Raw genomic sequence first — 27,859 nt, forward strand, 5'->3', positions numbered from 1 at the left:
AATACAAAATATAAAGGTGTCTTGACCCACATACAAAGGAAATACGTCTAAGAAGTACGGGAGGATGTTGGCCCAAGTGCTCATTTGCAACTACTTCTGACAGATCACAGACAGTGTCCCATTCATGTAGCAGCACCACTGAAGTCCTTGCAGCCAAACTACTCCTGTATTTATAGGATGGAAGCAGATGAACTGCATCTGCTTTGGCAGCAGTATGCCACACTGACTCCAATTTAAACTTCTAAGAAAGCAAACGGAAAGTACGTAGGGAACAATCATCAATACTGAGGACTGCTTGAAGGCTACACTAAACTTCGTCTAAGAAAAGGATTTGCAGCAATTCAGTCAGTGTCTGGTGCAAGTGTTTGATGTAGTGATAAATAAACCATTATGACCTGTAATTTATATTTTGTCCACTGGTTTTAAAAGGAACGTTATCTGTCTATATGAGGATCACACACTATGGAAGCTGCATCTGTGTGTAGTTACTGAAGGCTGTAATGGCAGTAAATCTCCAGCAGAAAAAGAGACAGAGTCTTATAGATTCAGATGTCCACAATCTGAAGGTTGTTTCAGAACTTAAGCAGCATTGTTGTATTAACATGCCTGAGAAAATAACCTGGGGTAGAAGGGAAATTAAAATGTTTCAGATTGGAAACAAAGACTCCTGTACCCTTCTGTCCCTACTATCTGCTTTATCCTGCCACAGCTATCAAACCAGACAATCCAGATTTATGTTTTGTTTTAGCTTATAATGGCCACCATACAACAGGCAATGGGCAGAGCATAAAGCACACCCACTGAATCTTTCTACCACAACATATATTAAGTGTACATCTTATCACAGAATTTTGACAGTCCCTGAGAATCCTAAGTCTCTGTTTTCCCAGGCTTCACATGAACGTATGGCCCACACAGAACATATTGAGTATACAAACCTGCAGAGGAAGATTGCTTTAAGGTCTGGAACTCACAGCAGGAACCAAGTTAAGTTCAGTTCCACTTGGAAGCCATAAAACCATGGGTTTAAAAAAAGTGCAGCAGTATCTGGTGTTTGATATCTAACAGTATGCAACATGTTTATGACATGTATTAGGCTACAAAATTTAGTTCATAGCTAGGACAACAAAGCAGAACTCGGCTCTGGCATATGTAGTGGGAAATAGAAAGGCATGTCTCGTAGTGTAATGGATATTGCTGCTCCCTCAAGAGCTTGAGCTGCATAGAGCAGGTGGTTGAATGAAAGACATGAGCACTTTGGAAAAATTAAAATACAATTAAAGAGTAATTCAATAGCAGCTGCTTTAAGTAAAAGTCAATTCAGATTGGGTTTTACTATAAGAACAACTCAATTCAGTTCTGCAGAATTATTTCTCAAAACTGAAAATAAAGTTTGGACAAAATATGCGATGAGTAACTAAAACTGTCTCAGTCATACAGAACTCAGCTAAGGGTACCAAAATCATGAAATCTAAATGAGGTATCACTTTCGAACTGCTTTAAAAGTAGTCTGATTCCAAGTTGGACAATCAAGTCCCATGGCACTTTCTGTGGTCTTCAAACAGCTTTTCCCTAATTTTCAAAAAAACTTCCCTCTCCCTCACATTAAGTAAAATAACCACAGAACCAGCAAGAGAAAATGCCTAAGTATATAATGGAAAGAGGGAAACATACCAACATACATAACAACATACCAAGCCTACATATTGGAAAAAAAAAAGTTTTATACATTAAATGAAATCAACAGAAATAAGTGTTAAAAAGGGTCATGGTTAATTTCAAAACATGCTTTAAAGGGTAGGACTGTCTCCAGGAAGAACAGGAGTTACTTGCCAAGTAGGAAATCATGTCAATACCAGCTATTCTTAATCATCATAGTCTCATGTAGTGGAGAAAATGTAGTCATTTCATCAAGTGAACACCATTTACTTTCATACTTCAAAGTCTTCTCCCCATCCTGCTCCCCCCAACACTCCCTCTCTACAGCATATATTACACAAAGTCAAATAGCAGATTCTGTGTTCAAAAAAGTTTGCTCGTTTAAGTTTTTTTTTCCACTTTTAACATGAAGTAGAATTAGAAAGAAAAATTTTGTGTTATGTATGACCCATTAGAGTTCAAATCAACTCAGTCTATCCTGAATTAAATTTTGAATTAATGTTCCAGGCTTGTGAGTTTGTCTCTCATCCTCTAGACAGTAAGATACAAAAGGAAGCTGGTGTCCCATGTATAAAACCCAATAATCCCATACAGAGTATTTTCTGAGAAATGCATTTCCAAAATGCAACTAACTGGAATTTACAGGCACAGTACATCTCATCAAAATCCAGTATGATGTAAAAGAAGGCAAAATAATCCCAGAATAGCAGCATGTTGATTTACTAAGAACAGGAAAAAGTGTTTTAAAGGAATTACACTTCCTGTACAGTGTTCATTTAGGATTACAAGACAGCTTGGCAAACATACTGAAAAAGGGACACTGCAACTGCACAAAACCTTGCCATCTTTCCCTTCCATGCAGCATGCTCCATGTGTCACTCTCCTCCCAGAGGAAAAGTAGTCTGAGCTACCTCCATTGAATTCTGTGATGTGCTTATTAGGTGAGAGGGAAAATAAGGAGCAGCCCTCAGGCGGCTCTTCACCATAACACAGCCTGAGACATGAGCAACCCTTCCATTCCTCCATGCTGGAGTACTCTGGAAGTTTCAGTTCAATAACTGAAAAGCCAAGGCTCTGTCATTTAGATAAATGCTTTAAAAATTGGTTTAATTGCTCTACTTTTTCAAGTTTTAGGTTATATAGGACTAGTGAGCAAGACTTTTGAAGATATACACTGTGGTTGAAAAACTTTCGAAGTACTGTAAAAAATTCTCTTACATATTGGGCTATTATCAGTTAAATTTCACTTTTGATTGAAAAAAAAAAACCTCCACTCACTTATGCGGAGCACAACAAAGCAGAAAAACAAGCAATGACGAATTATCTTGTTTCGTACAAGATTTAAATTAAACATAAAAGGCTAAAACCTCATGCTCTAAGTATCTGAGCGGTACAGCTGAAAGGCTATGGAAAAGTGATTAAAAATTTATTTAAATTTTAATTCAACTGTCTTTCCAAAACAGGTGCTATCATAGTGTCATATAACATGCAACAAAACAGAGTGCACACACAAGCATACCGTTTTGGCATATGAGTGCATACACGTATTGTGCAAACCAAGATCAGCTATACCTGACAAATAACCACACTTACCTGTTGATGTAACTCAGAGCAACATAGGTTGGCTGCTGAAGTTCTTGCTTTTCTAATACACGTGGGTCTGTATCTGAAATAAAAAATACACACGCTGAGTTGAGTTTCCTACATGTACATCGAAACATATGGGACTGTATACTGCAAAGTAACGTAAGTAAAGATGTGCGATATGAAATAGCTCAATCCAGTTTATCCATACAGAGCACACTCAGCACAGTACAATCCTTCATTCGTTCATTCATAAACACAGTATTGCATTACTTTACACAAGAATCTGAAACATCAACAGTGATGTAATTTCAAACTGTCACACAGGCTTTCACAATCCCCCTCATAAATACTAGTTTTCACTGCTTTCTGTGATTTACAGTGTTAAAAGGATCAAGTTTTCTTCTTTTTTAATGTAGCTATTTCTAAATATGGTTGACACATTTTGAGATGTTTCAAGAGCGATTAGATATTAGATATCTTCAGCTGGGACTCGACACTTTTCTTCTGCATCTCTGAGTTTTGCTTTCTTCCTTTTCTACAGCTTATTTTCTGAAGCTCTCAATCAGAAAAGTCATATAAAAATGCACTTGAAGCAAAATGCTTGCCAAGCAGAGCATTGCCCACCAAAAGCCCTGAAGCAAACACAATCCAATTCCCTCAAGTGCTAACTTTCTCACTCAAATGAAAAAACATGTTTTCAATCACTGTTTTCATTGTCCTTTTCAGTTAAGTTTTGCTTTTGTCTAACAAAGCAGTAGTCTTGGTTTAAATTTAGGAAACAAACCCAAGGAAGTATGCCTTAGTTTACATAGTTTTCTTATACAAAAAATAAGATTACATTGAGGTTTCCAATACAGCCTTGTCCTACGTTGTAGAAATGCACTGTTAGGAGCCGAGCATAAAGTCCTCAAAAGTTCCCAATGGAAAATGTGCATCATACCTGTGCAGATTACTACATAGTCATTAACAATGTATTTTATGCACTACTTTAAAAGCAATTCTGGGTGTAACTTCTGCGTTTTAACTATAAAGAATACTAATTGCCTTTACTAAATGGCTCCTCATAGCACTGCCACTATCCATCTTTTATTTCTGAGAAGTATCTACTTTGTGTTGGGTGGCAGGGAAAGGAGAAGAATCCCAAGCAAAACTCGTATTTTGGATTGTTCTCACTTTCTCCTACAACTTTAAGCTTTGTTATTAAGTTCATTATCTTGGTAGCCACATTTGTTTGACCTCATCAGTTGCTTCTAGTGGGTTTTGTTGTTTTTAAAACATGTTAACAGTTATTTTGAAATCTGTCTCTGCTGCCCAGCCTTAAGAAAGATTTTTAACTGAAGTGGATGGGGACTGTGCTTGAGGTTGGTGCACATGCCACACCACTGCCCAAACCAGATAATGTCTTTATTCAGCAAGCAGGGAATCCCTGCTTGTCCCACCCCCTCAAAGCTCAGACTGATTCTAATCTTTCTTTCTTTCTTCCTACATTTGCTCCTGCAAAGCTCAGGCTCCAGGATTTGCTAACATGCTTTATCGCTATGTCCCTAAAGAGATAACTACCTTTAAGGTAGTTCAGAGACGGATAACAGCACAAGTGCCAGTCCAACCAGTAATCCCAAGCCTGTTATCCTTAAAAGGAGCAGATCTTGCTGGTGCCTGGGGAAATTCTGCAGTAATTACCAGCACACCACAGTCTGAATTAAGCTAACCAAAGACAGCAAACCATCAGCTATCTTCCGTGTTATCTTTATAATTCAGTTTTCTGAGGAAATTAGGTTCACACAACACACAAAGATATTTCACTTGTCTTTCTCTCTACAAAACCCACAGTCATTTAACAGGCCAAGGATACAACTGTTGTCCTGGTGAGCTCCGTTAGATTTACACCTCGGCGGTGCACGGCCTGCCACGAAACTGTCTAGATCCAGAATGTCTGCAGAGCACTAATCCCAGCCAGGACTATCTGAGAACTGCCTCCACGCAAGTTTAGGCATCTGTGGTTAAATGACTACATCTTTGCTAATCCAGTTCTTAAATGGGATTAACCTCCATCTATAAACAACAGTTTCTGTGACTGAAGGAGACAAAATTGGGGCTGGTTTACATCAGAGTGCTGCATGTATCCGTGGGAGAGGGCAAGGGAAGCTCTAATGAAGAGTCCACCACCCTTCTGCTGCTCGCCAGCAGCTCACCATAACACCAGCTGAAGATGAAAATGCAAAAACAGAAACCAAAAGCCCCATAATTTGGTAGGAGCGTGTTACCAAAACACAGAGAAATTTGCCTGCTGGCACCTTCACAAAGCAGGGTCTTGTCTGCCAGAAGGTGCTACCTGACACAGGAGGAATGTGCTGCACACAGTCTCTGTTCCGTGTATCTATCCCTTCCCCCTCCACGTATCAGTCTTCACATGTATTTCAAGTGGATTGTGTCGTATATCCCAATTCCACCAAAAAATAAGCCAAGATGTGGTCCAAAAAATCTTGTACGAATTGAGCACTCAAAATGCTTGACGCATTTTTATTCCTCTTGCAACCACCTGCTGGGTTGCCAGTCATGAGGACATCGTATTCATTTTGGCACTGTAGCATGAACTATACATGACATGGTTGGATATTATTTCTCTTCCCCAGCTATAATAACAGAAGTTAAAAAGAAAGCACAGAAACTTGCACTGGCGTCACCATATGGTCCTCAGAGAAGAGCAGAAAGCAGCAGAGACCAGGTCAGCTGTGCAAAGGATGCCGTGGCCCCGGCACAGCCCTTCCCCAGGTGGAAGGGCCCGAAGGCCACACCAGCAGCCCCACTGCACCCACCTAAAACCTGCACAGCCTTGCTATCCAGGGCACATGTACACTTTGCTCACCACCACCAGCTGTTTTTCTCACTGTCTTAAAATGCCACCGGTCCATTCCTTCCCACCTCCATTCCCTCTTCCTCATCCTCTGCCCAACCTCAGCCATCACCTTCCCTCTCTCCTGCCCCTTCCTAACCTTAGTTCTTGCTACTCATCCTGCCTCCCTTCTTGCTCTCTCCTGCCTTCACTTTCGCGCTGCCCGCTCCTCTCTCCTCAAAACGTCCCAACATATGAACAAGTTAAAAATCCCACAGAGACATCTATTATCACTTGTTCACTCTTGTACCACAGGACCGAACATATATACAATTCTTTCCCTGTACTGCCCCCTCCCCTGTGGCCTGACTCCCCCCCACTCCCCTTACTGTATCTTACTCCAAATTTAGACAGTCTCAACTTACTTTCTTGATGTTAGTTAGCATACTTTTGAGCACAGGGTGAATATACACTATTGTTAACAACTACAAAAAGACCACAACCATCCCAGACTTGCTTAAAAAAAACAAATCCAAACAAACCAAACACAACTTAAAAGATAGCAAACACAGCTATAGTGAGATTAAGCAGTATTCCCTGATGCTGAATCTTCAAGCCTGGACTGCCAGTGCTCTGCTTCTCTCACACCTAAGCACATTCAGACAGACACTAGCACCGTTTTCTAACGCCACACATGCTGCCCAAAGCCACAGTCTCTGACCACGGAACAGGAGATGTTATACATTGGCCAACACTCTCAACTATCCGAGTCGAGGGTGAGGAGCAGGGGAAGCAAAAATCTGTTGTCAATCTCACCAAACAGTCCTGTATAATGTAAAATGTTTAGCCAATGTTTCTTCAAACATGCATAGGCTGGTCAGTCAGCCAAAAGTAGCCTAAATAGTTTCCAAACAGACACCTATAATGGATTAAACAGGCACAGATGACAAATCTTTTTCTTGAGAAGTATTTAAGCAGTACAACCTAGGACTGATTTGAGCTCTCTTTCTTTTAAGACAAAGATCCAGACAGCATGGTTGATTAGCATTACTTTAACTAGTTACCCTCGCTTCTTGAATTAATGTGGGCTATCGAAGACTTGCTACTTCATTAGCTTTGCTATAACACTTTAAATCTGGTAGAACAAATTGCCACTCGCTGTACATTAGCTGCCTTCATTACTTGTCTCTTCTCATAAGCATTATGTTCCACTGATTTCATGCCACAGCAGGAAGAAAAGTACTATGCACTTTATGTAGTGCTGTAGGGTTTTTTTAGCTATGTTCTCTTATTTTACTATGGTGCTAGATTTTGGAAACCCTGTTTTTTTTCTCTTTTCTTTAATGAAATATTATTGAAATAAAATTTTGATTTCATATGAACTACCTCAGAGTTTTTTTTCTGGGTCCCACCACCTCACTATTAAAAGACACAAGTGTGAGTCCTAACATCCACGAGAGAGAGTTATTCAACTAATCAACCATAGGATTAGACACCTTCAATTTCTCACATCCACAACCTGTTTTGTACTGGCAACCAGACAAGTAGTAAGCATGTGTAATTAAAGCTAAGACCATAAATTGCACTGTGCCATCTTTGAACTGCTCAGACGAAGCCAGGCATTTCTGTGGACCATGTTCTGACAAAATCAATCAGCCTACTGATCCAAGCTATGATTACTAAATCACCTCAGTCTACGCAGAAAAAAAACCCTGCAGATTGAAAACACTGCAAAATGCTAACCTGGTGAATATTTTAAAGAAAGCAAATAATACAAAAGACATATGCATCCTATGTAAGGATAGTCTTCATCAATTATATAACTTTGTTCCACACAAGTATTTCTGCACAAAAATACATGTCACATCTTTATTATTATATTATGGAGCAATAAGTTTTGCCCTACAAGATGCAAGAAAGTTATCACAAGTAACTTCACATGAGAACTTCACTTTCATAAAGTCCCTGCGTTTAAATCACTGTGAAAGATCACTTTTCACCTTATAAAGGGCACACAGAAAAGTGCTAAAAAATTTCAGTGGCATTATTTTACAACCGCAAGCTTTCTTCTTACAGGGACTAAGAAAGGTCACTACCACTAGCAAAGTGGTAGAGATAGTCTCGGAAGAAAAAATAATGACTTAAAGCAGGTAAAATTTAATCGACTCTTCAACATCTTGAATATGAAGTGGCTAGTGCCACTTTCACCCCACTGTGCCACCACTTCAGAGGCAGAAGTTGAGGTCAAGACTGACAGGAGGCCATAAAGGACATGAAGGAAAGAAGGACATATGAATTCCTGTTCACATACAAATGAAGTGACTGGATTGTCACATTTTTTGGGTAGCTATAACCCTTCACCAGATTTCACTAATGTTGTAGATACTACATTTCAGGGGAGCAGGGAAAGCATCCATATTAAAAAGACTTAGGTTTGAAAAACCTGTCTTCTATCAAACATGCCATTATTTAAGCCAAATAGTTGCAACAAAAGCAAAAAGACAAAACTCCCCTTGCCAACTCAAGGGCGTTATTTCTGTTTCTGCTTAATCTTAAAAAGAGTAACAAAATGCCAGAAATGTTATGAAAATAATGGCCCTGCAAAGGATTTTAAAAGCACTAATCCTCATATTTACAAGGAGTAAGGACTTACAGTACGATGTATCTCCCAAATTACTCAGAGATATTTATGATAATCTCACCTTTTTGTGCAAAATCACATCGAGGTGAACTGCCAGCACAGAGGTCCCCCAGACTCACAACTGGCTTTGTCAGAACATCCGTACATGCATTCCACTCGCCCACCACCAGGTTCACCGAGCGCTCGTCTTGTATTTCACTTGGCCTTGAAACTCGCTGATATAAGTCAGCTCAGCTAGTTAATTAAAGCCTACACTTCCCTTGAAACTAGCTCGCCTCACTAATGATGCCAAGGCAAACGTTTCTGTTGGCTTCCTTAAAAGTCCACAATTGTTCTTACAGGGATGTAGCTTAAAAAGCCAGAAACAGATAAATTCAATGTTACTGGAAACTGTTCCCTATCCAAAACTTCCATTACAAGGAAGCCATTATGAATGTCACAGTTTCAAATCCAAATACTGTGTTATTCAGGTCTTCTTATAAATTTAAAGAATAAGATCACAGGCAACTATGATTTTACAGATATTAACACGGTCCCCTAAACATATCTTCGAAAAAGAAAAAAATTTCCCTCGTCTCCAAAGGGAAAATTTTCCTCATCTCTACACTTCAAAGACAGAACATTGAAGGATAAACATCATGATTCTGCAAGAGTTTTAAAGCATCTGACTTAAAGAACACCTTTAATATTTCCGCACAAGTTTAAGTTCTTTCCAAGATCAAGGCGTTAAATGCCACAGAGATGGATTTACCACAATGTGTGAAACAGATTAGACACAAAACTCTTCCACGTTTCCAGATTAAGCTCTCATTAAATAGATGACTGAGAAAGCTACATTCAGGCAAGTGCAAACAAGAAAACACTGTATTTATTTCAACTTTCACAGTTTCAGTCAATGCTAGAGGCTTCAGTATATTTTCTTAGTACGAAATTCTCCCTGTTTGGTTTATCCTAGAGTTGCAAAAATTTCTCAGTTAGCTGCAAGGAGTTTATTTCCCCCATCAAATTGCTTGTAAGTGCATGAAGTCACAAAAAAACCTCCTGAAAGACACAGGCCACAAATACTGCAAGAAGGTCATGAAACTGCAGTATTTTTGGCCTGCTAGGAGACAGCTCTATCGGGCTGGCAGTGCTGTACTGGCACTCTGCTGCTGCCCAAACCAGGCCTGCTTACTTTCCACTCAGCAACTGATTGATTGCAATTGCTGCATTATCACAGAAGGATAATGGAGTCCAAAGACAACGTAAAGCATCATAGGTCACAGATCAAAGTTTAAACTACTGTGGACTTCTCCTAAAGCCTGCAAGCACAAAAACATCAGCAGTAATCTTAACAACTGCAAATGACACATTACACATGTAGGCCAAGTGGTTAGCAAAAAGAAATATCAAACAGTAGGTTTATTTAAATGAAGGTTGCCTCAGGAAAAAAAGCAAACAGGTATATATTGGGAATGCACGCACAGGCAGCTAGAAGGCATAGAAAGCAGCATCTGCTGACCTAACATCCTGGTTTAGCACATGCTAGCTTCTTCACATAGGTGCCCCTCACAAGAAAGCGAGGCAATCTTCATGGAAGTTCCTGAAGAAAACGGGAATGTGTAAAAACTGCCTCTGCATAGGAAACGCACCCTGATGCCAGGCACACAACTCCAGTATTTTACCTGTGCTGAGAGTTATTACTGCAGAACCTATAAGAAGCAGTCAGAGGACATCACTGCAAGAGAGACCATATAAACAAGGGGGTCACAGAAGTTCAAAAGCAGTCTGCTGAAAATTAAAGCACAAAAACCTCCAAGAACATCACAACCAACAGCATCCATTCACTGCTGCAGACCAGCACACGTGAAACTCCATTTTATAGCTCAAACTCTGTGAGACACAAGAACTCAGAGCTTTGTCATATGAGAAAATGGTATCTTGTCGGGTAATAAGGTAATACATGGTGTTTCAGATAATCTACACAGAAACAAATCTGTGCTTTGGTCTTACAGCAGAGTAGAGCATTTTTTTATATAAGCAAACAGAAGAGTAAAATATTTTTCATGTAAGGCTATTGCTGAGCAATCCTGTTTCATCCTTGCAAGCTGCCACTATTTAATTCAGACTGTGAACTCTTAGAAGTAATGGCCATCCCTTACCTCCTATTGCCCAGCCAAATAGGGTTCTGATTACAGATTCACATGTACTAATTTAATGCATAATTACTAAAGAGATTTCAGATTAAAACAGTAGCTCAGCAACGCAACTGAGTAGATCATTTGATGTTTTCAATTTAAAAAACAAATAGTAAAGTAAACATAAACACGAGGATTTGCAAATCTTCTGAAAAGTATCTTTCATTAAAAAAATATTTGTGATATTAATAAGAAAAGAAAAAGGTAAGAAAAAGGTATTTCACATATGGACAATAGAAAAGAGAAAGAATGCATAGAGTCCAATCATGAATCCTGAATCTTTAAAACGCTCTAATTTCTGCAATTAAGTTAATTATTGCACACTAGTAAGTGACCACAGTGCTCCTCAGTTGCTGAAAGCAACCTTTGGATCCGTCATGCTGTCTTCAAATAGGCAATTAAAGTGAAAAATGAGAGTTTGCATAACTTTCCAGTGCCACATATTATATAAATAACACAACACACAAATAAGAACAGAAGTTCTCAACCCAAATACTTGATCAACTTTGTCATGCATTCATCTGTTTATTTGAAAATATATTATTTTGCTACTTTTGTGGTCCTTATTACACACAATCTACTGCCTCAAGAGAGTTTTCCCTTTCCAGAAATCAAAATAACATTCCATTCCTCTGTCCCCCAAATAATTTGCATTAATTGAGGCTGGATAGTATCAAATGTGCTAGGACAACTGCGAGGTAGTGGACAGATCCAAGCAACTGATCTGTTCCCTGTATCCCTCAGTGGGGCAATCTGGTTGACCAAAACTTGCCTGAGGCTACCCTAAGAGTTGCTTTCTTGCTTTATACCAATTTACAGAACTGTAAACCAAATGCAGAATTTGTGAAAGTCTTTATCAAAAAAAAAAAAAAAAAACACCCCAAACCCCACATCATGTACTGTAAGCGTTCTCAGTGGGAAGCCTGGAGGTCATATGCAGCCTGAGAGGAAGATCACATCTCCCTTCCCATCCTTACAAGGTGTGTGAGCTCTCTGTGTACCATCCTGCATTCTTGTCACTTTCCCAAACCCCCTCACTCTGGAAGGTGAGCACAACTAGCATCCTCTCTCAGCAGAGAAATTTGAGCTGTGGTCTTTCCCGATCCTGTTAGAAGCTGGGCTGATTATGGATACAGCCCAGTCCATGAGGGCCTCCTCAGACCTCTGGCACAGCTAAACAACATGCTACTGCCTACAGCCTGCAGTTGCCTCTGGCAGAAGGGATGGCACCTGATCAGCCATCTCCCACGTGCTCCATGCTCCCAAAACCCAACCAAAACTCCAGCAGCAACTACAAATCCGGGAGATGTGTAGGAGAGTATATCTGTAATTCATTAAGAGAATATTACCATGCACTGTGATTACAGACATCCTCATAATATTCTCAGTACCTCAGAATGTCTCAGAATATAAAAAGTAATGTTGTAAATTAGATACTTAACTTCTATTCATATGGAACGCAATTGCTGGTAACTAGCTGCAGAGCTACAAATGCCAAAAAGGCATCTCGTGATCTTTCAGATGTAGCGAATTGCAAGCACACTTCATGTGCTGTGATGCTTTTCCACTTATTAATTAGCTTTTATTTGAAACATACAATTATTGCTGCAACCAAATGCAATAATTAATGGTTACTTTTAACAGGTAAAATGTTCATTAATCAAATCAACAGGAGATCAGCAGAGTGCTGGGAAGGTCCTTTAGAGAAGGAGAAAAAAACCCCAAACCAAACCAAAACAAAAGTCTACTGCTACATTTTATTTTACTTTTTAAATTGCGAGATGTAGTCAATTTTTAAGCACTTGAAATGTTAATATCTTGCTTGCAACTCCTATGTGCAAATATACTTAATGAAGCTTGAAATAGAGAAAAATTAGAATGCCATTTTCACAGAATTTCCCAACATTTATTTCAAGCCAAATAATCTCATGAGGTGCCAGTGGAGAGTGTTAAAATAAAAGGTCCATTCGCACTTAACAGTCAAGCACACAGGGTATAACGTATATTATTACTAATCTCTAAAATGATCCCATTACAATAATGAAATTAGTATTTTTATTTCTTACCACACTATAATGTTTCTTATATCTGAGAGTTTTAAACTCATATACTGTGGAAAGGCACTCACCTTTAATTCACTCAAATTGGGGAAGGTCCCCAAAATTAATTAAAAGAAAAAGAAGTCCAAAATTTAGAGATATTTTCTATACTGAAACAATGATAAAACCACCTTTGGGCATGCAGCACTGCCCCAAAACACACACACCAGCACGATGGTCTTTTTACTAATTTTTGCAGGCCCCGACTACACTCAGTGCCCTCTGCCTGAATGGTAACACCACAGCTATGTTGGCAGAGCCTTCTAACGGCGACACAGCAAGAGCACATCAAAAGGACTTCTCTTGTTGACATAGTCGTATCGCCTCCCCAGGTGACACAGGAGGCCAATAAAAACACTCTGCCTGCAAAGCTGTGACCCCCCCGGGGTGGGGTGGTACAGGGGCGCCTGCCAGGGAAAGTGTTTCTCATTCCCCACGCTGACAGACTGGAGAGAAAGGAGGAGATGTGCTGGAGGGTGCTTTCCGATGCAGACCCAGCCCTGCACGCAAATTTCCTAGGTGTTTGGTCAAAAACCTGTGTTTCCAAAATTCACACGTTTCTCCACTCTATATGGTCATACACATCATTATCCTGTACATTTGGAAGTCGACAAAAAAAGAAATGAGGAGCATTCATCTTGAATTCAGCGTTTTGCCAAAATTATGAGGAAATAATTTTTGGAGTTGGCAACATATTGATTGAGGGTTGAGTTTAGTGGATTTCTATGAGAACCCAGGTCTGGTCTGGACAAATCCACTGGGAGGTTTGGCCTTTTTCGGGCAAAACTTGGTTAACTAGTAGTAGAAGAGCCATCTTTACGTAAACCACAAGTCTGTGCATTTTCAAATCAAGCATGCGAGGCGAGTACACGCTTAAATTCATATCCTAGGATAAACAGTTTTGCATAAAGCAAGCAGTTATTGCAAAACAGCTAGTTTTCCTATTAGAAAAAATGAAAATTTATAGGTTTGCGTTTTGCCTTTTTATTATTATTACTCAAATACTCAAACCCTTGTTCTCATCTAGTTTTAATAACGAAAACCCAGCTAAACATTCCAAAATAAATAAAACCTAGTATTACTTTAAATAAAAGTTCAAAATATATATCTTGACAGTTCTGATGCTTGAGGGTTTTATTTCCCAAAGTAGTAATGATCTCCAGGAGCTAAAATAATATGATTATATCCCAACTCCATGACCAGCTAAACCACAACTGAACTTCAGTGGCACATATTTCATCTGCAATGTCAGAAGATCTCCATTTCAGACTATCAACATAGCACTAAATTTTCAAGCGACATTGAAAACAGGCCAGTTCTAATTTTGGCTGGAAATATTAAAATGAACCACTATAGGCAGTGCAGCTAGTATTTCACAAATTAAACCTCTTCGTACTTACCAGGAATCAAAACGGAAGCTTTTTACTGCAACTTATTTACTGTGCTTTCACTCCTCTGCAAGCAGTGGTTGCAGGGTTTTTTTGGTTTATTTTTTGAGGGAGGGTGGTTGTACCAGAAGGAAACAATACATATTTTTCCTGTGAGTCACTAAAATTGCTATAAGATGCTTAACTTCTGGGCTACTACTTTGCATAGTCTTGTAGGAGACAGCCTAGATTCCTAATCTTACTTCCTGCTGAGAGGAACAGGGAGTGCACAGAACTAAGCCATTTCTTGTAAGGAAGAAGGAAATAGCATCATTACTTAGCGTTACTCAAGAGAAGCCCCCTCCAGAATACAGTAACCATGGCTGGTGTAGCCAGGGGCTGGCTGGACCAATGACAGGAACCGAGGGCGTAAGAATGTCAGGTGCTCAGAGAACCTTTATTTCCTGAAACGTCTTTTCCAAAATTCATTCAGACATGCTGTGTCTTACACAATTTAATTCACTGGAAATAATTTCACTACCAGTATGCCTTATCCAATCTGTGAACAACTCCATATTTGTCACCTGTGCTATGCATGAAACACCCAGCAACAAGCCTGGTCTACAGGGAACAAGCAACACGAACGCACATCATATATCACTGCGTTTCTTGCAGGAGGGTAGGGTTTCTCTCTCTGTAAGAGGACGACATCATCACTGAAAATATGAGGTTCACGTTTGCGCACTACTATGAGGCAAAAAATCTACTTCTCTGCAAACAAACTAACAACTATTTTTATTTAGATTTATTGCTTGTCTTCTATAGCACCTTTTAAAAGATTAATATTCAATCACTGGAATAACAAGGACTGGTATGGAAAACTCTTAAAGCGCTGCTAACCATAAGCCTTGAGCCACAAGACTATTTTGTTCGCCCTGAAGTACTAACGGTGGAGCAGATCCTCCGCACTTTTGTACCTTTGATACTTGCTCCTGAAAAAGCATTTCAAATTATCTTCTCTTGAGAACTAGCAAGGTGAAATAGATTACTTCATGCGCTAAAGTCACCACCTCGGTTCCAGTACTTCCAGCCGCTGGAAGTCAAGCAGGCTAAGTGGTTTAGTGTCCTCCACTGAATGCCATCTGGCCACCCCACTCCAGCTCCGAGAGGACAAGAGTTTGCAGAGCGAGGGAGAGCAGAAGTCTTGCAGCTTGACTGAAGCTGGATCCTGTCATTTGCTGCCCCAGCGCAACGGCCTGAACTGATGCACGAAGACAGAACTGAGGTTTTACCCTCACCCAACCACTCACCAACGGAGGCTTGGGGAGGGATGAGAGGAGACATTATTTATGTCCCGAGGAATGCTTCGCCAGTTCCCTTTGGTGAGAAAACTTGAGGTTTTCAGCGCAGCCAAAGGACTTTTTCCTCATCATTAAGCCCAGCGCCGATTTCCACCCGCGGACTCACCCTGGTGTGCCATCCGCAGGGGCAGGAGCGGAGGTGGGAGAGCTGCGACTCAGCGACAGAAAGTCTCTTTTAACTCTGAACCCGACCAGTCAGGGAGGGGGAACACCGTTCCCACAACGGGCAGCGGCAGCCACTGCTTCACGGGGAGACACAAGAGCCAAGAAACGGCTCGTCCGAGTCCTTAGTAGAAGATTAAAGAGAAACGAGACATTCGGCTCGGTATGTGAAAAGACACACCGCCGGCGGCCGGGTCGTTAAAGCGACGCGGATCAGTTCGCACTGGATTCATCACAGTCATTGCAAACCTCCCGTGCGCTTCCACGCGGTGACGAGCGCAGCCCGCCCAGCCCGGTCCGCCAGCGGCGGCGGAGCCGCGCGGCCCGGGCGCTGCCCCCGCCCCGCGCCGCTGCAGGCGGAGGCCGCGGCTCCGAGCAGAGCCGGGACCCCGCGCCCCCTCGTGGCGGCGCCGAGAGCGCGGCCGCGGCCCCCGCCGCCATCGCCCTCCCCGCGGTGCGGAGCGGCGCGGGTGCGGAGCGGCGCGGTGCGGAGCGGCGCGGCCGGCGGCAGCTCTTTGATAGACGTTTTCTCACCTCCCGCAACGGGAGGGGTCTTCGAGCCGCTTCTCAGCGCCTGAGTTTGCTCCTCACAATGCAGCGGTGGCAGCCGCGGTGATTTCTGGCAGGCACGTAGCCCTTCAGGTGCCCTACGCCAGTGGTGCCAGGGAGGACCTGGCACACAAACGGGGCACTGGGAGTGCCACAGCAAGGCCCGCGCGGTGTGCGGCAGCCTTGGCCTGTATCGCCACTCAGGACCATTAAAACATTTCCCGTTAGAACTTAACAAAATTGCTTAAATACTAAGTATGTTACCCCTCTCTAGCTATTGCTTTTCAGTCATTTCTTCACAACAGAAAGGTATTAAGATACTTTTCTACTTCGGATAGCTCTGATGTAGAAAAAACCCAAATCACATTGAATTAAGCTAAGCCTCAATGCCTTTGAAAGACAAAACAGGATCAGTTTAAAATAGGAAATAAATTTATTATCCCAATCAAAAACATGCTGTGTTCAAACAATAAAAATGAATTCCCCAGTATGAACAGAAAGGAAATGCAAAAATCTGTTTTAATTAAGTTAGGGTAAGATAAAAGACTCAGAAGAGAAAATTTCCTACAAACAGTTAAATTTCTCCTTGCACTGAATCCTGTACAAAGAAAATCCATTCACTCATTTTTGCACGAGCTTGCTATGCTGTGTATTTCTGATGTCTCGTAAGAAGGCAATGCCTCACTCCCAGCTCAGTACAACTTCAAAAGGTAGTACTGCTCTGTTTCAAAATGGTGTTAAATTTACTGTATTTACAAGTCCGTAGCCATTTGGAAAACTGATTATTCAGAATCACCAAAACATCCGTTATTTTGCTCTTCTCTATTATAAGTAATTAGAATCAAGAACAACTTGGAAACAGGTAGGGGGAAAAGGAGGACATCAGTCATGTTGAAAACTCAAGTAAGGCCTACTCAGATCATGACACAAACATCTACAGTATATATATACACCTCTCCTAGAAAAGAAGCACATTCCTCTAAACAATCCAGCTGCTAATTTTACATTTAATTGCTGCAAAAAAAAATTACTTCCTGAAGTGATGGTTTAGTACCTTCTAAATTCTACTATTGTTACTAATAAACAACAATTAACTGTTAGAAGTCGATAGCATTATCCATTATTACAGCAACAAATTTTAATATTTTTTATTCTGTTCCTCCTCTCATCAACAGCTGATAATAAGCAGCACAGCATACATTTATCAAAATGATTTAAGGGATATGATAAAATGGAGACACTTAGTAGATAAAGGTTCTGATGCCTAATTTAAGGACAATTTAAACTGATGAGTTTTGCTCAATGTTTATTCAGCTATGCTGTTACTTACTCTGTTGGAGTTGTTTTTTAAATTCTATAAAAAGCATTCAATAATTTGGCCTCAAAAGACTAGTAGTCTATAGAATAAAGACACTTTCAACTTTAAAAACAATAGTTCTTTCTCAAAACGTATTTCAGTAATCATCTCACAAATGTAATTTGCCCATAACATTAGGAAAACAATATAATCGCCTTTCCAAGTATGTTACTACATGCAACAGCAGATGGCTTCCCATTTGTAGTCTGTTTCTCTCTTCTCAAGAAATAGCATAAAAAGTCCTAAACAAATTCTTTAAAACATTTCCATCTAACACTTATTTAAAAAGGTATGGCCTATTAAAAGAGTATTTGTTCAGAGGAAGAGCTTGTTTGGTTTGCTGTTTCTAAACAAACTAATAAAATAATCCAATTTGCAACAAAATATTTCTCCAGGTTTGATAGACACCTGCAGATCAGCATTAGGACAACATAAATGCATTCCTGCCAGGATTAATTCACAATATTTAGCTAAAGTTGCTTTGAACTCTCTTTGTATTCAGGACTAGCATAGAGTAAATAAGTATGGTAATTGGATTGCAAGAGAAATTAAGACCACCAGCAAGAATACTCCCCTCCCCTAAAGCGTTTTTCCTGCCCCTTCCAACAAGCCTTTTCTATTCCCTACTCCTGTTTCTAAACACATCTAAGGCTAAGTGAAATATCTCCCTCTCCATTCAGTTTGGATTTTAGCTGCTTTTAACATTCATTCTTTAATGCAGTGTCAGTGTGCTCACCCCTTGCTCTACAGAGTGGTATTGATTTGCAGTGAGAAGCAGAGAAATGCCTAGTAACTCCTCCGTAATTTATTCTAGCTCTAAAGCTTTTCACTACAGTCAGTAGACTACCTAATAGCCTAGTCAAAATGAAGACAAGTATCTTCTATGACAAAAAACTGCAGGGAAGGTGGCATGAATTAAAGAGTATGGAAATAAACACCTTAAACAAACCACCTCAGCGGGAGACTGACATTGTCTGCCTGCCAATTAACTGCAGACAAGATGCTTAGAAAAAGCCCCGTAACAAAGAAAAAGCTGCATATTGTTCGAGGGTTCCCATGTCAGCACCAATCCTGAAGCCAGAAACATTAATAACTTTTCTTTTGCCTTTCTTCTTTCTGGAGAGGAGAAGGCAGTTGAAATCAAAACAAACAAACAAAAGTATCTAAAGATTGCTTTTACTGCTAGTTGAAATCTGTCCACGCCAAGACTAATGTAAAATGCTGGGGTTGAAGGTTTCTTGGTTTTGTTTTGAAAGGAGTCCTACAATTTGCCTTAATCGTAAAAAGCTTCAGACACTCCCTACCAGAGGGTGTCCACTGCATCAGCTCAGAACTCAAGCTTGCCAATTTGATGAGGCCATTAGCCTTGCTTACATCTTTTCCCAATTAGATCTACCTTTTTCCTCCTTTACATACTTGGAAAACACTACTAAATTTAGTAACAATGAAACATACCAGACTGACAGCTGTCCAAAAATATCCTCTGCATTGCCTTGGTAAGCGGATCTCAATATGAGCAGTCAAAATACAAGTTATTCTATTGTTACATCTCCGGGGTAAACACTTTCCTGCTTCCAAGTCTTAAGGCATGTACTGGCATATCATTCCAATACAGAATGAGACCCAAGTACTCCAACAACCCATTGCAATCTGACTTCAGCAGAAAGAATTCTGGTGGAGTGGGCTGTGGAAGGCATAGGAAGGCACAACATGCTCTAACATCCCCCAGTCTAAGTCATCAGTGGGTTAGAACAGAGGTGGATGACAGGAGGCAGACTGCACTACAGTCGTGATGCAGCCTGAACTAGTGTCTGCTGGAAAGAATAGTCCGTTCTCCATGTCTATGCAATAAATGGCCTTCTCTCTGCAGCTACGAGACAAGATGATAAATCAGCATGTTTTGCAATATTAAAAGCCACTCCAGCTGCAAAGGAACCAAGATCATAAATTCTTTTCAATGCACCTTTGAACAGCATCAGGCAGTAGCGAGGCTTTCCTGAGAATGTTAGACAGTTGTAAAATACCTGCTTCAAATTTACTTTCTGTTACAGGAGATGAAAAGACCTGCATGAACTGTTTAATTAACACATCAAGCCAGTAAGACCCAAGAGGAAAAAATTCAGCTCTTAACAAAAGGTTTTAACTCTGTTTCTTAAAAAAGATTACATTTTAAATTCTATTTGATGTTTTTGAATTGAATTAAGACAAAAACATGCATTGAAGAACATCTCCAGATCTCACCTCCCTGTTTCTATTAATGCACGTCAAGTTAACAGTGGGGATACAGTTTGAGGTATTGTCAAAAGGATCAGCATAATAACCAAAGGTCTGTGGAATCCACACACTAGCTCTTCCTCACACAGGCATGAAAAAGGTCATTGCTAATGAGTTTCTTTCTCATATAAAGTCAAATGACTCTTAATCTCCAGCTGATCACTTGATTTACCAAAAAGGAAAGTAGATGACTTTTTCTACAACTCAAGAGCAGATGTAGTTCCTCTCATGTTACCTATACAAACTGCATCTCTGCTGTACACTAGACCTGGTTATTTAAGAGCAGATTTGGAGTGGAAGGGGAAAGGAACATTGTAGTATCTTCCGTGACCGTTTAAAGGATCCTCAAATTCTCAAATGGCTAATGATGATCAATAGCTGCAATTATTGCTCACTGCTTTCACTGAAACTTGGACTCTAAACGTGAGAAGAGCAGCATGTTATGAAATCTGAATGGATGTCATCAGTAAAAGAACCACAGTACTTTGAAGTTCAGTTATGCTCGACATGAACCAAGAAAGAAGCCTAGTAGGCTAGCACATGTTGGAATAGTGGGCATGGAGACATCATAGAGATGCTACACATCTCTAAGACCCCTAAGAACTGAAGCAGATGTGAGAGTTTCATGGCCTCTATTGAAAGATTAGGAGGTGACATGTTATATCCTTTTCTTCTTCTAACAGCAAGTCCGGACACAGTCCTGGTCTCCAGCATAACCAAGGCACTCTAGATCTTATTTTCTGACTAAGATCTTCATATAACAAGGAGCAGCTTCATTCCTCCAGATTTAAAGCAAAGGTGAAAAAGAACTGTCATGAGGCAACTGCAAAAAACATTGCACACTAAGTATTGTTTCAACCCACCATCACTAATGGTAAGCTTATCTTAAAATTATTAAGTACCAAGTTAATTTTTGTCCACCTTTTAAATAACACAGTGAATGTTCTGCATTGGCTAAGATCAAAGGCTACAAGTTGTGTTTCCAGCTCAGCCACAGACTGCTTAACCATCCTGGCAAACTAATTTCTTTGCTCAACTCACTTTTTTTTTTTTTAAATGCCTCAAGCCTTCTGTTTGCTGTGGATAAAATAAAATGAGATTCCTTATGCTACATTACATTCGCTTGCACAACTGAGTATCTACAGACAGTGAGATGGAAGTATAACTGTACTTAAAAATAGCCATAAACACACTTCTTTTCACAGTTCCAACAAAAACAAAATGCCATTTGCCTACACATTACCAGTAGTATTAAGACAGTCATACTTTACAGTGTACCACTGTAATAGAGACATGAAGAACTCAAGCTGTAAGGTTGAGAACAACGCTGAGGAACAAATGCAAGAGATTGTATCCTGCCAATGTAACACTAGCCACTGCCTGCATCCAAACATTCAATGATCTGCAAGTGCTAGGAGCCACCAAAACGGGGTGGGTGGGAGGATGACACCCAAAACCACCACTACCACCCTGAAAATCAAAAAGAAGCACTCAGTTTGAGTTCACTGTCATGTTCCTGCAAAACGTCTGCTGAAGCACTGCAGAGAATTTTATAGGCCTAGAGGAGACACTGAAGAAATACAAACAAATCAATGAATACCAGCAGTGAGAGATAAACAGTTTCAAATGCTTCATACAACTAGAATCACTTTGCAGCCAGATTCACTGCCAAGATGAAGACTTGGAAGGCTTTTGTCAGACTATTTCCAATTACAGTGCTTTATGAAAACACAGAGGATACAGTACGCCTTGATGAGAAAAACCAGTGTATATATAGGCTCATCAAGCTCAAGCAGAAAGCACCGAGGTAGGTACCAGTTGTTATGGATGTGTCTGCCTAAGTAACGGCTGTTATTGCATCTAACCTTCAGTTTTCATTTATTTTGTATTGGAGCGCGTGGGCATGTGCATAGAGATTTATGTTTTGTGTTATAAACTTTTGTCTGCACAAAATCCTGAAGTGTTCTTACACTGTGTGACTGAAAAAATACCTTCAAGTGATGTGTTTAATGTAAAACCAGAAGAATCTAATATATTATATTTAGAAGACTTTAAAAGACACTGAAAAACACACCACTGATTGTTCTTTTAATCAATTTGTATATTGATCAGAAGTTTAAGAACTATTCTTTGATAAGCAATGAATATAAGCTGTTTCACACCAAGTACACACTATTAACTGTGAAAGTTTTCATGACAGAACAATACATAACTAATTTCTGTGTTCCTTTTGCCAACTGACCTCTTATTCTAAGAGCTGTTTTTCTAGTGACTGATGCTATACTGGGGGAAAAAAAAAAAAGAACCATCACTGAAGACCTCACAGTTATTACATGAGGCACACATAAGCTAGAAATACCATCAGATGCTATATGTTTTCCTACGTATGTGTAAAATATAGGAGGAGGGATTCTAAAGACCAGAAGAATCAACACTGTCAAACTCTAAATCGGTTTCGGTACTGATACCCAGTAATACAACATACACATTTGAAACCAGCTGGTTTTGTTGGATTTTTTTTGTTTGGTTTGTTGGGGTTTTTTTAAAGTACATTTTAATTTCAGTAAGAAAACTCATAGTTACTAATAAGACATAGTCTGTTTTAAGGTTTTCTGTTAGACAGGTAAATCTGACAGCTCCTAAAATGTTGGTTTATGTGTTTTGTATTTTTAAATGAAAAACACAACTTGCTTTGTCCTACTTAGGCAATAATTAAAAAAAAATTAATATATGTATGACCCTAGCTTGCCAGATCTGGAAATCAGTCAAGTGAAAAATCATATTCCTAGATTTTTATCCCACTGAAGCCAACTTCACAAGTTTGACTTATCGAGACTGCGTATAGCATTGGAAGCTATGGGCCTACAAAGCTCAAAGATAATGATTTGAAAGCACTAAACTAAATTAAAACCTTGGCCTGCTTCCTTGGCCCTCCATTCTCCTTTAAACTCGAGCCTGAAAAACTTTTCCTCCTCTCTTTCACGCCTTACCTGTCAGCAGTCCATAAAGGTTGTTTGTGCTTACGTGCATGTTTTGGTCAGATGAAAACAGAGAAACAAGACAGAAAGACTTTAGTTCTCTCTTTGAATATCTTGGAGCCCAGGATGCCCCAGCAGCCTACATTAAGAGTTGCAAGGAAATCATCTTTCAACCTCTTAACAACAGCCTTTAACAAGTCAAATTTCTAGAACTTTGCTTTTTTACAGTCTCTAACAAATATTTACTACTTTAAAACAACAAAGAATTTTCAAATACCTGTAACCTGTCCAAATTTGATTAGTTTTCACTAAAAAAGTTCTCTTTGACCTCTATTAAATTCTAAAACTTGTTCCAAAACAGAGATATGGATCATCTGTATGCATTGGATTATCTTTCTTTAACATTAGGAAAACACATTTTTTCCTAATTTTCTCTAAAAAAAAACCCACATAAAAAGATCGTGTCCAAAAGCAGACACAAAACGCAGACACATCAGTACAAATGGTTTCGATGTGGAAAGGATATAATGAAAACATTTTTTACATGGAAAATGAAAAGTTCATTGAGAGGTCTTACCACAATTTCTTTAAAGATCTTAGGTGGCTTGGTATTTTAAAAGTTATCTGTTGAATAGGTATGGAACAAGGAACAATCATAAACAAATTATGTTTGTTACTGACAAAACAAAAGCATCTTGACAACATGAACACAGAAGATGATGTTATCTAGCAGAACCTTTCTTTCTTCTGCTCTTCAAAGTATTTCTTCAACCCCTCTCCTTTATTTGAAACAAGAGTGGAGAGAATAACCTGCCAGATTACTTTGCATCTATCTTATCTATTTAATAGAAGGCAATCTCTGAAGAACAAACTAAACTCTCCCAGTTCAGAATTTCCCAGCTTAGTTTGTGCCAGACAAGTGGCACAAGCTCTGGTTGTCCAGAGAAGTTATGGATGCCCCATCCCTGGAAGTGTTCAGGGCCAGGTTGGATGACGCTTTGAGCAACCTGATGAGGTGGAAGGGGGGTTGGAACTAGATGATCTTTAAGGTCCCTTCCAACTCAAACCATTCTATGACCATAGGAAAAAAAAAAAACCCACCGTAAAAAACATAAAACCAAAAATCCTAAAAATGCATATGCTCCTAAATCTAGCTCAAGAACACAAAGAAATTTTAAGCTAGGAATGTCTGCCTACTGAAACAAACAGAACTCCTGAAAACCCCAATCTCAGAAGACTGATGCATCTTCTAGGTTGAGGTAAATTCTTTATCTCTCATCATGGATAATAACATGGAGGTTCTCCCATGTTCTCAGCAATATTGGGCCATAAGGAACTTTTAATTCCATTGGATAAGCAGCAGCATTTCTTCCTCCCTGCCCTCAGCCACATCTCACAGCTGATTCTGGGAGGACTTCCAGTTTCATGAATTGGCACGTTGAGTGTGATTGCTGCAGTCTCGCTATGCCTGGAACTTCATGCACCCAATGAACTACTGGCATTTGGCTCCCAGCTCAACCAGAAAATACTGCTGTATGTGAGAACTGCTATAACTCTTGTTCATTTTACCTATTCTCACGTGTTCTCTCTCAGTCTTTCTCTCTTTCTTCCCCCTCCAACCTGCTTATGGCAGCTATGCAAAAATTTTTTAACTTCAGAGGAAATCTGAGGACCAACAAAAAATGATCTCTAATAACAAAATTCAAGTCTGTATTTCACCTGCCAAATGAACAGGTACTTTCACCAAAAGACAAGCCAGACATTTGAACTCTCAAGTACTGCCAGCACAGAGAGCGGCTCGCCTCTTCAGATGAGCAACCAGCCTTTTGAGACCTCAGAGATAAACCAGACAAATGCTGGACAAGAACAAAAGGTACGGTAACAGTGTACAAGAGCTGGAGCCTAGGATAAGAAAACAAACGGGGGGGGGGGGGGGGGGCGGAAAAGGCTTTCTGAATTTAATAATTTTGCAAAGCCAAACTGAGCTCATAGAAGTAAGGTCATTTGAAGCTGAGCATAAGATTTTATCCTTCATTCCCTGCGATCACAGAGTACATCATACCAACTCAAAACTGCAGAACAAATTATGGAAAAAACTGTTTGTACTTCCCCATCATGAGTTTGGAAAGAATGTAACTATGCAAATTCAATTTACAGCATGCTATAGATAGGGATAAATTTCTGCATATCACATCGAAAATCATCTCTGTCTTTGTTGCTGTTTCCTGCATAGGATGTGAGAGAGTAAGCAATACTATTCAAAACCTAAATGAACTCAGAAAATAAGACATGTAAGAAAGGATTGAGTATTTACAAAACATTCTTCCAGGTATTTTAGACAGTTATTAAGATTGATTTGTTTTACATGCTATAGCTTCTGGCATAAGCTCAGAAGAACAAATGGCTTGATCCTGCAACCCTTCTTCACATAGCTTAATCTTACCGCCTTTGAGGAGTAACATACATGATAAGGGGGTAAACAATGAAAGCCCTGAGCTCAAGTAAGTCAGACAGATACCAAAGTGAAACAGTATTAGAAGAACTGAGTCTAACTCTTGTTAAAAACTAGGTGCAAATAGGACTGAAGACATTTGGTTTTAGAATTCTTGTGTGCATTACATTAATCTTGTGGGCTGTCAGGCCATGATGACAGCACTGGCAGCAGAACACAGAAGATGAAGTTAGAGAATGTTCTTATCAGGCACTCCCACTCTCTGAAATAATCACGGCAGTAGCGGCAGACAGACGTAGGCTGCCCTGTGAAATCAGGTACTGCCTTCCACAGACTGCAAGCCAGGCAGCACCCTAGCATAATGGTAACAGCGTAGTAAAGTTCAACTTGAAGTAGCTGCCATAGTGGAAAACAGGTAGACTGCACTGGGCCACAGCTACAGAACTAAAGCAGAGATTTTACTTTTCAAAATACTACTGCTGTCATGCAAAAGGACTCTGGGGTCAGACCTCTCCAGTGAGGCAGTCAAAATTGGAAGCAATTAATTTATCATTACTGAGTTTATCAGCCAGGATAAAATGAAGCGTGCAGGAACTGTACCCTATGAAGCCTCAGATAAATGGTAATTTGCTTTGTGAAAAGTTCATGAGGCAAAAACAAGACCTCTTATACATAATACATCGTGGCTAAGAGAGGAAAAGGGTGGCAGTGCCTCTGAGAACAAGCTTCCTTCTGAGTCAGAGTTCCTTCAAAGTTTCAACTAAGTTGAAAGTTAAAATTTTTATGTCTGCTTACATTTGTGCAAAGTGATTGCACTGTGAAAGGCGATACAGATGAGAACTTGCAAGAAAATGACAGCGTGTCATTATTAAGGAACAGGAAACCAGCAGCTCAAAAAACACTGTCAAGGAAATTGTCATGGTTTGATCTGGAGGGGGGGTGGTTCTGGTGGCAGGAGAGGGGTTTTGCTCCCTACGACCTCCCCGGTTTTGGAACTGGGTTAGGCTTAGTTTCTGGCCACCAGATCAGACTGCCATCCCCCTCGGGGTTGAGCCAATAGGGCGCCTCTGCGAATTGCCCTATTTAAGTCAGGACAAAGGAACCGGAAAAGGTGCTTCGCCCAGGATGAGCAGAGAGAAGGGAGGAGGGCACTGCCCCCGCTCCCTGGCTCCCAGCCGGGCAGCTGCCTGCGTCAGGCCGGCGCCACCCACGGAGGATGGCGGCGGCGGAAGCCAGCTGGGGAACTCGTGGGCACCCCGGGAGTGGGGTGCCCACTGGGCTGAGTTCACCCGGAGAGGACTGAGATCTGAGAGAAACAGCCGCATCGACAGCAGGTCAGTGAGGATGGAGCGGGAGGAGGTGTGCCGGAGCCGAGTTTCCCCTGCGGCTGATGGTGAGATAGCAGGCGGCCCCCTGCAACCAGGATGGCCTCAGTGGAGCAGAGACCCACTCGCAGCCCGTGGGGAGAAGATGCCTGAGCCTGAGGATGGTCGTGTTGGGGTGCACAACAAGGCAGAGAGGCATCTGAGTCTGCGTGACGACCCACGCCGGAGCGAGTGGCTACAGCTCCCTAAGTACCCGAGACTGTGTAAAGCCCACACCGGAGCAATCTGTGGGGAAGGATTGTTTCCAGTGGGCTGGACTCACGCTGGAGAAGTTTGTGGATTTTTCCTCGTGGGTAGGGGATCCATTGGAGCAGGGGAAAAGGGTGTAAGGACTCCTTCTCCTTTAAGAAAGAGGCAGCAGTAACAGCACGGAATGAACTGACCTGCACTCCCCAGTCCCTGCCCCCTGTTGCTGCTGGGGGAGGAGGTAGAGCCGGGAGGAAAAGGAAGGGGGGGGGGGGAAGGTGTCGGTTTTAAGATCTGGTTTGTTTCTTTCTGTCCTCTCGAGTAATCGGGTTTTTTTTGTTTCCCTTTGTCCTTCTAAGTAATCATTAATAAACTGTTTTGCTTTGAGAAAAGCCCTGTCTGTTTTGCCCAGGACCATGGTGGTTCTTGTCTCAACCCTCAAGTCCCTTTGTTGTTTTTTTTTTTCTCTCCTCTCTACTTTACTGGAGAAGGAGAGACTGTGAGTTTTAGTTGCTGGATCAGCCTAAAACCACGACAGAAATGATCATCAGGGACAACAGCAGGCTAATATAAGCACTGAGATATATGAGTATACCCACAAATCTTGTGAGCCCATCAGCTATCACAACCTTGATTTTTGCAGAGTGTTAAGTTTTGTCCTATTTCATAGTTTCCACTCATTTTCCACTTCCTAGGTATTCAACAGAACCACTTCTGTGGAAGGGAGGAAGCCCATGTATTCAACTCCTCCATGTGGTTCACGATAGCATGCCACAGCTGCCTAAAATCCTG

General features: G+C 40.6%; 1 protein-coding gene across 1 annotated transcript in view; it reads right to left on the reverse strand.

The window, feature by feature from the left end:
• JAZF1 (JAZF zinc finger 1) overlaps positions 1 to 27,859 on the reverse strand; it is a 192,067-nt gene that overhangs the window by 80,842 nt on the left and 83,366 nt on the right. The window contains exon 2 of the mRNA XM_086614972.1: positions 3,253 to 3,325. Within this exon, the coding sequence (XP_086471098.1) occupies positions 3,253 to 3,325 (73 nt within the window). The remainder of the gene's footprint in view (positions 1 to 3,252; positions 3,326 to 27,859) is intronic.

This window comes from Tauraco erythrolophus, chromosome 7 (genome assembly GCF_009769465.1).
Source record: "Tauraco erythrolophus isolate bTauEry1 chromosome 7, bTauEry1.pri, whole genome shotgun sequence".
Lineage (NCBI taxonomy): Eukaryota > Metazoa > Chordata > Aves > Musophagiformes > Musophagidae > Tauraco > Tauraco erythrolophus.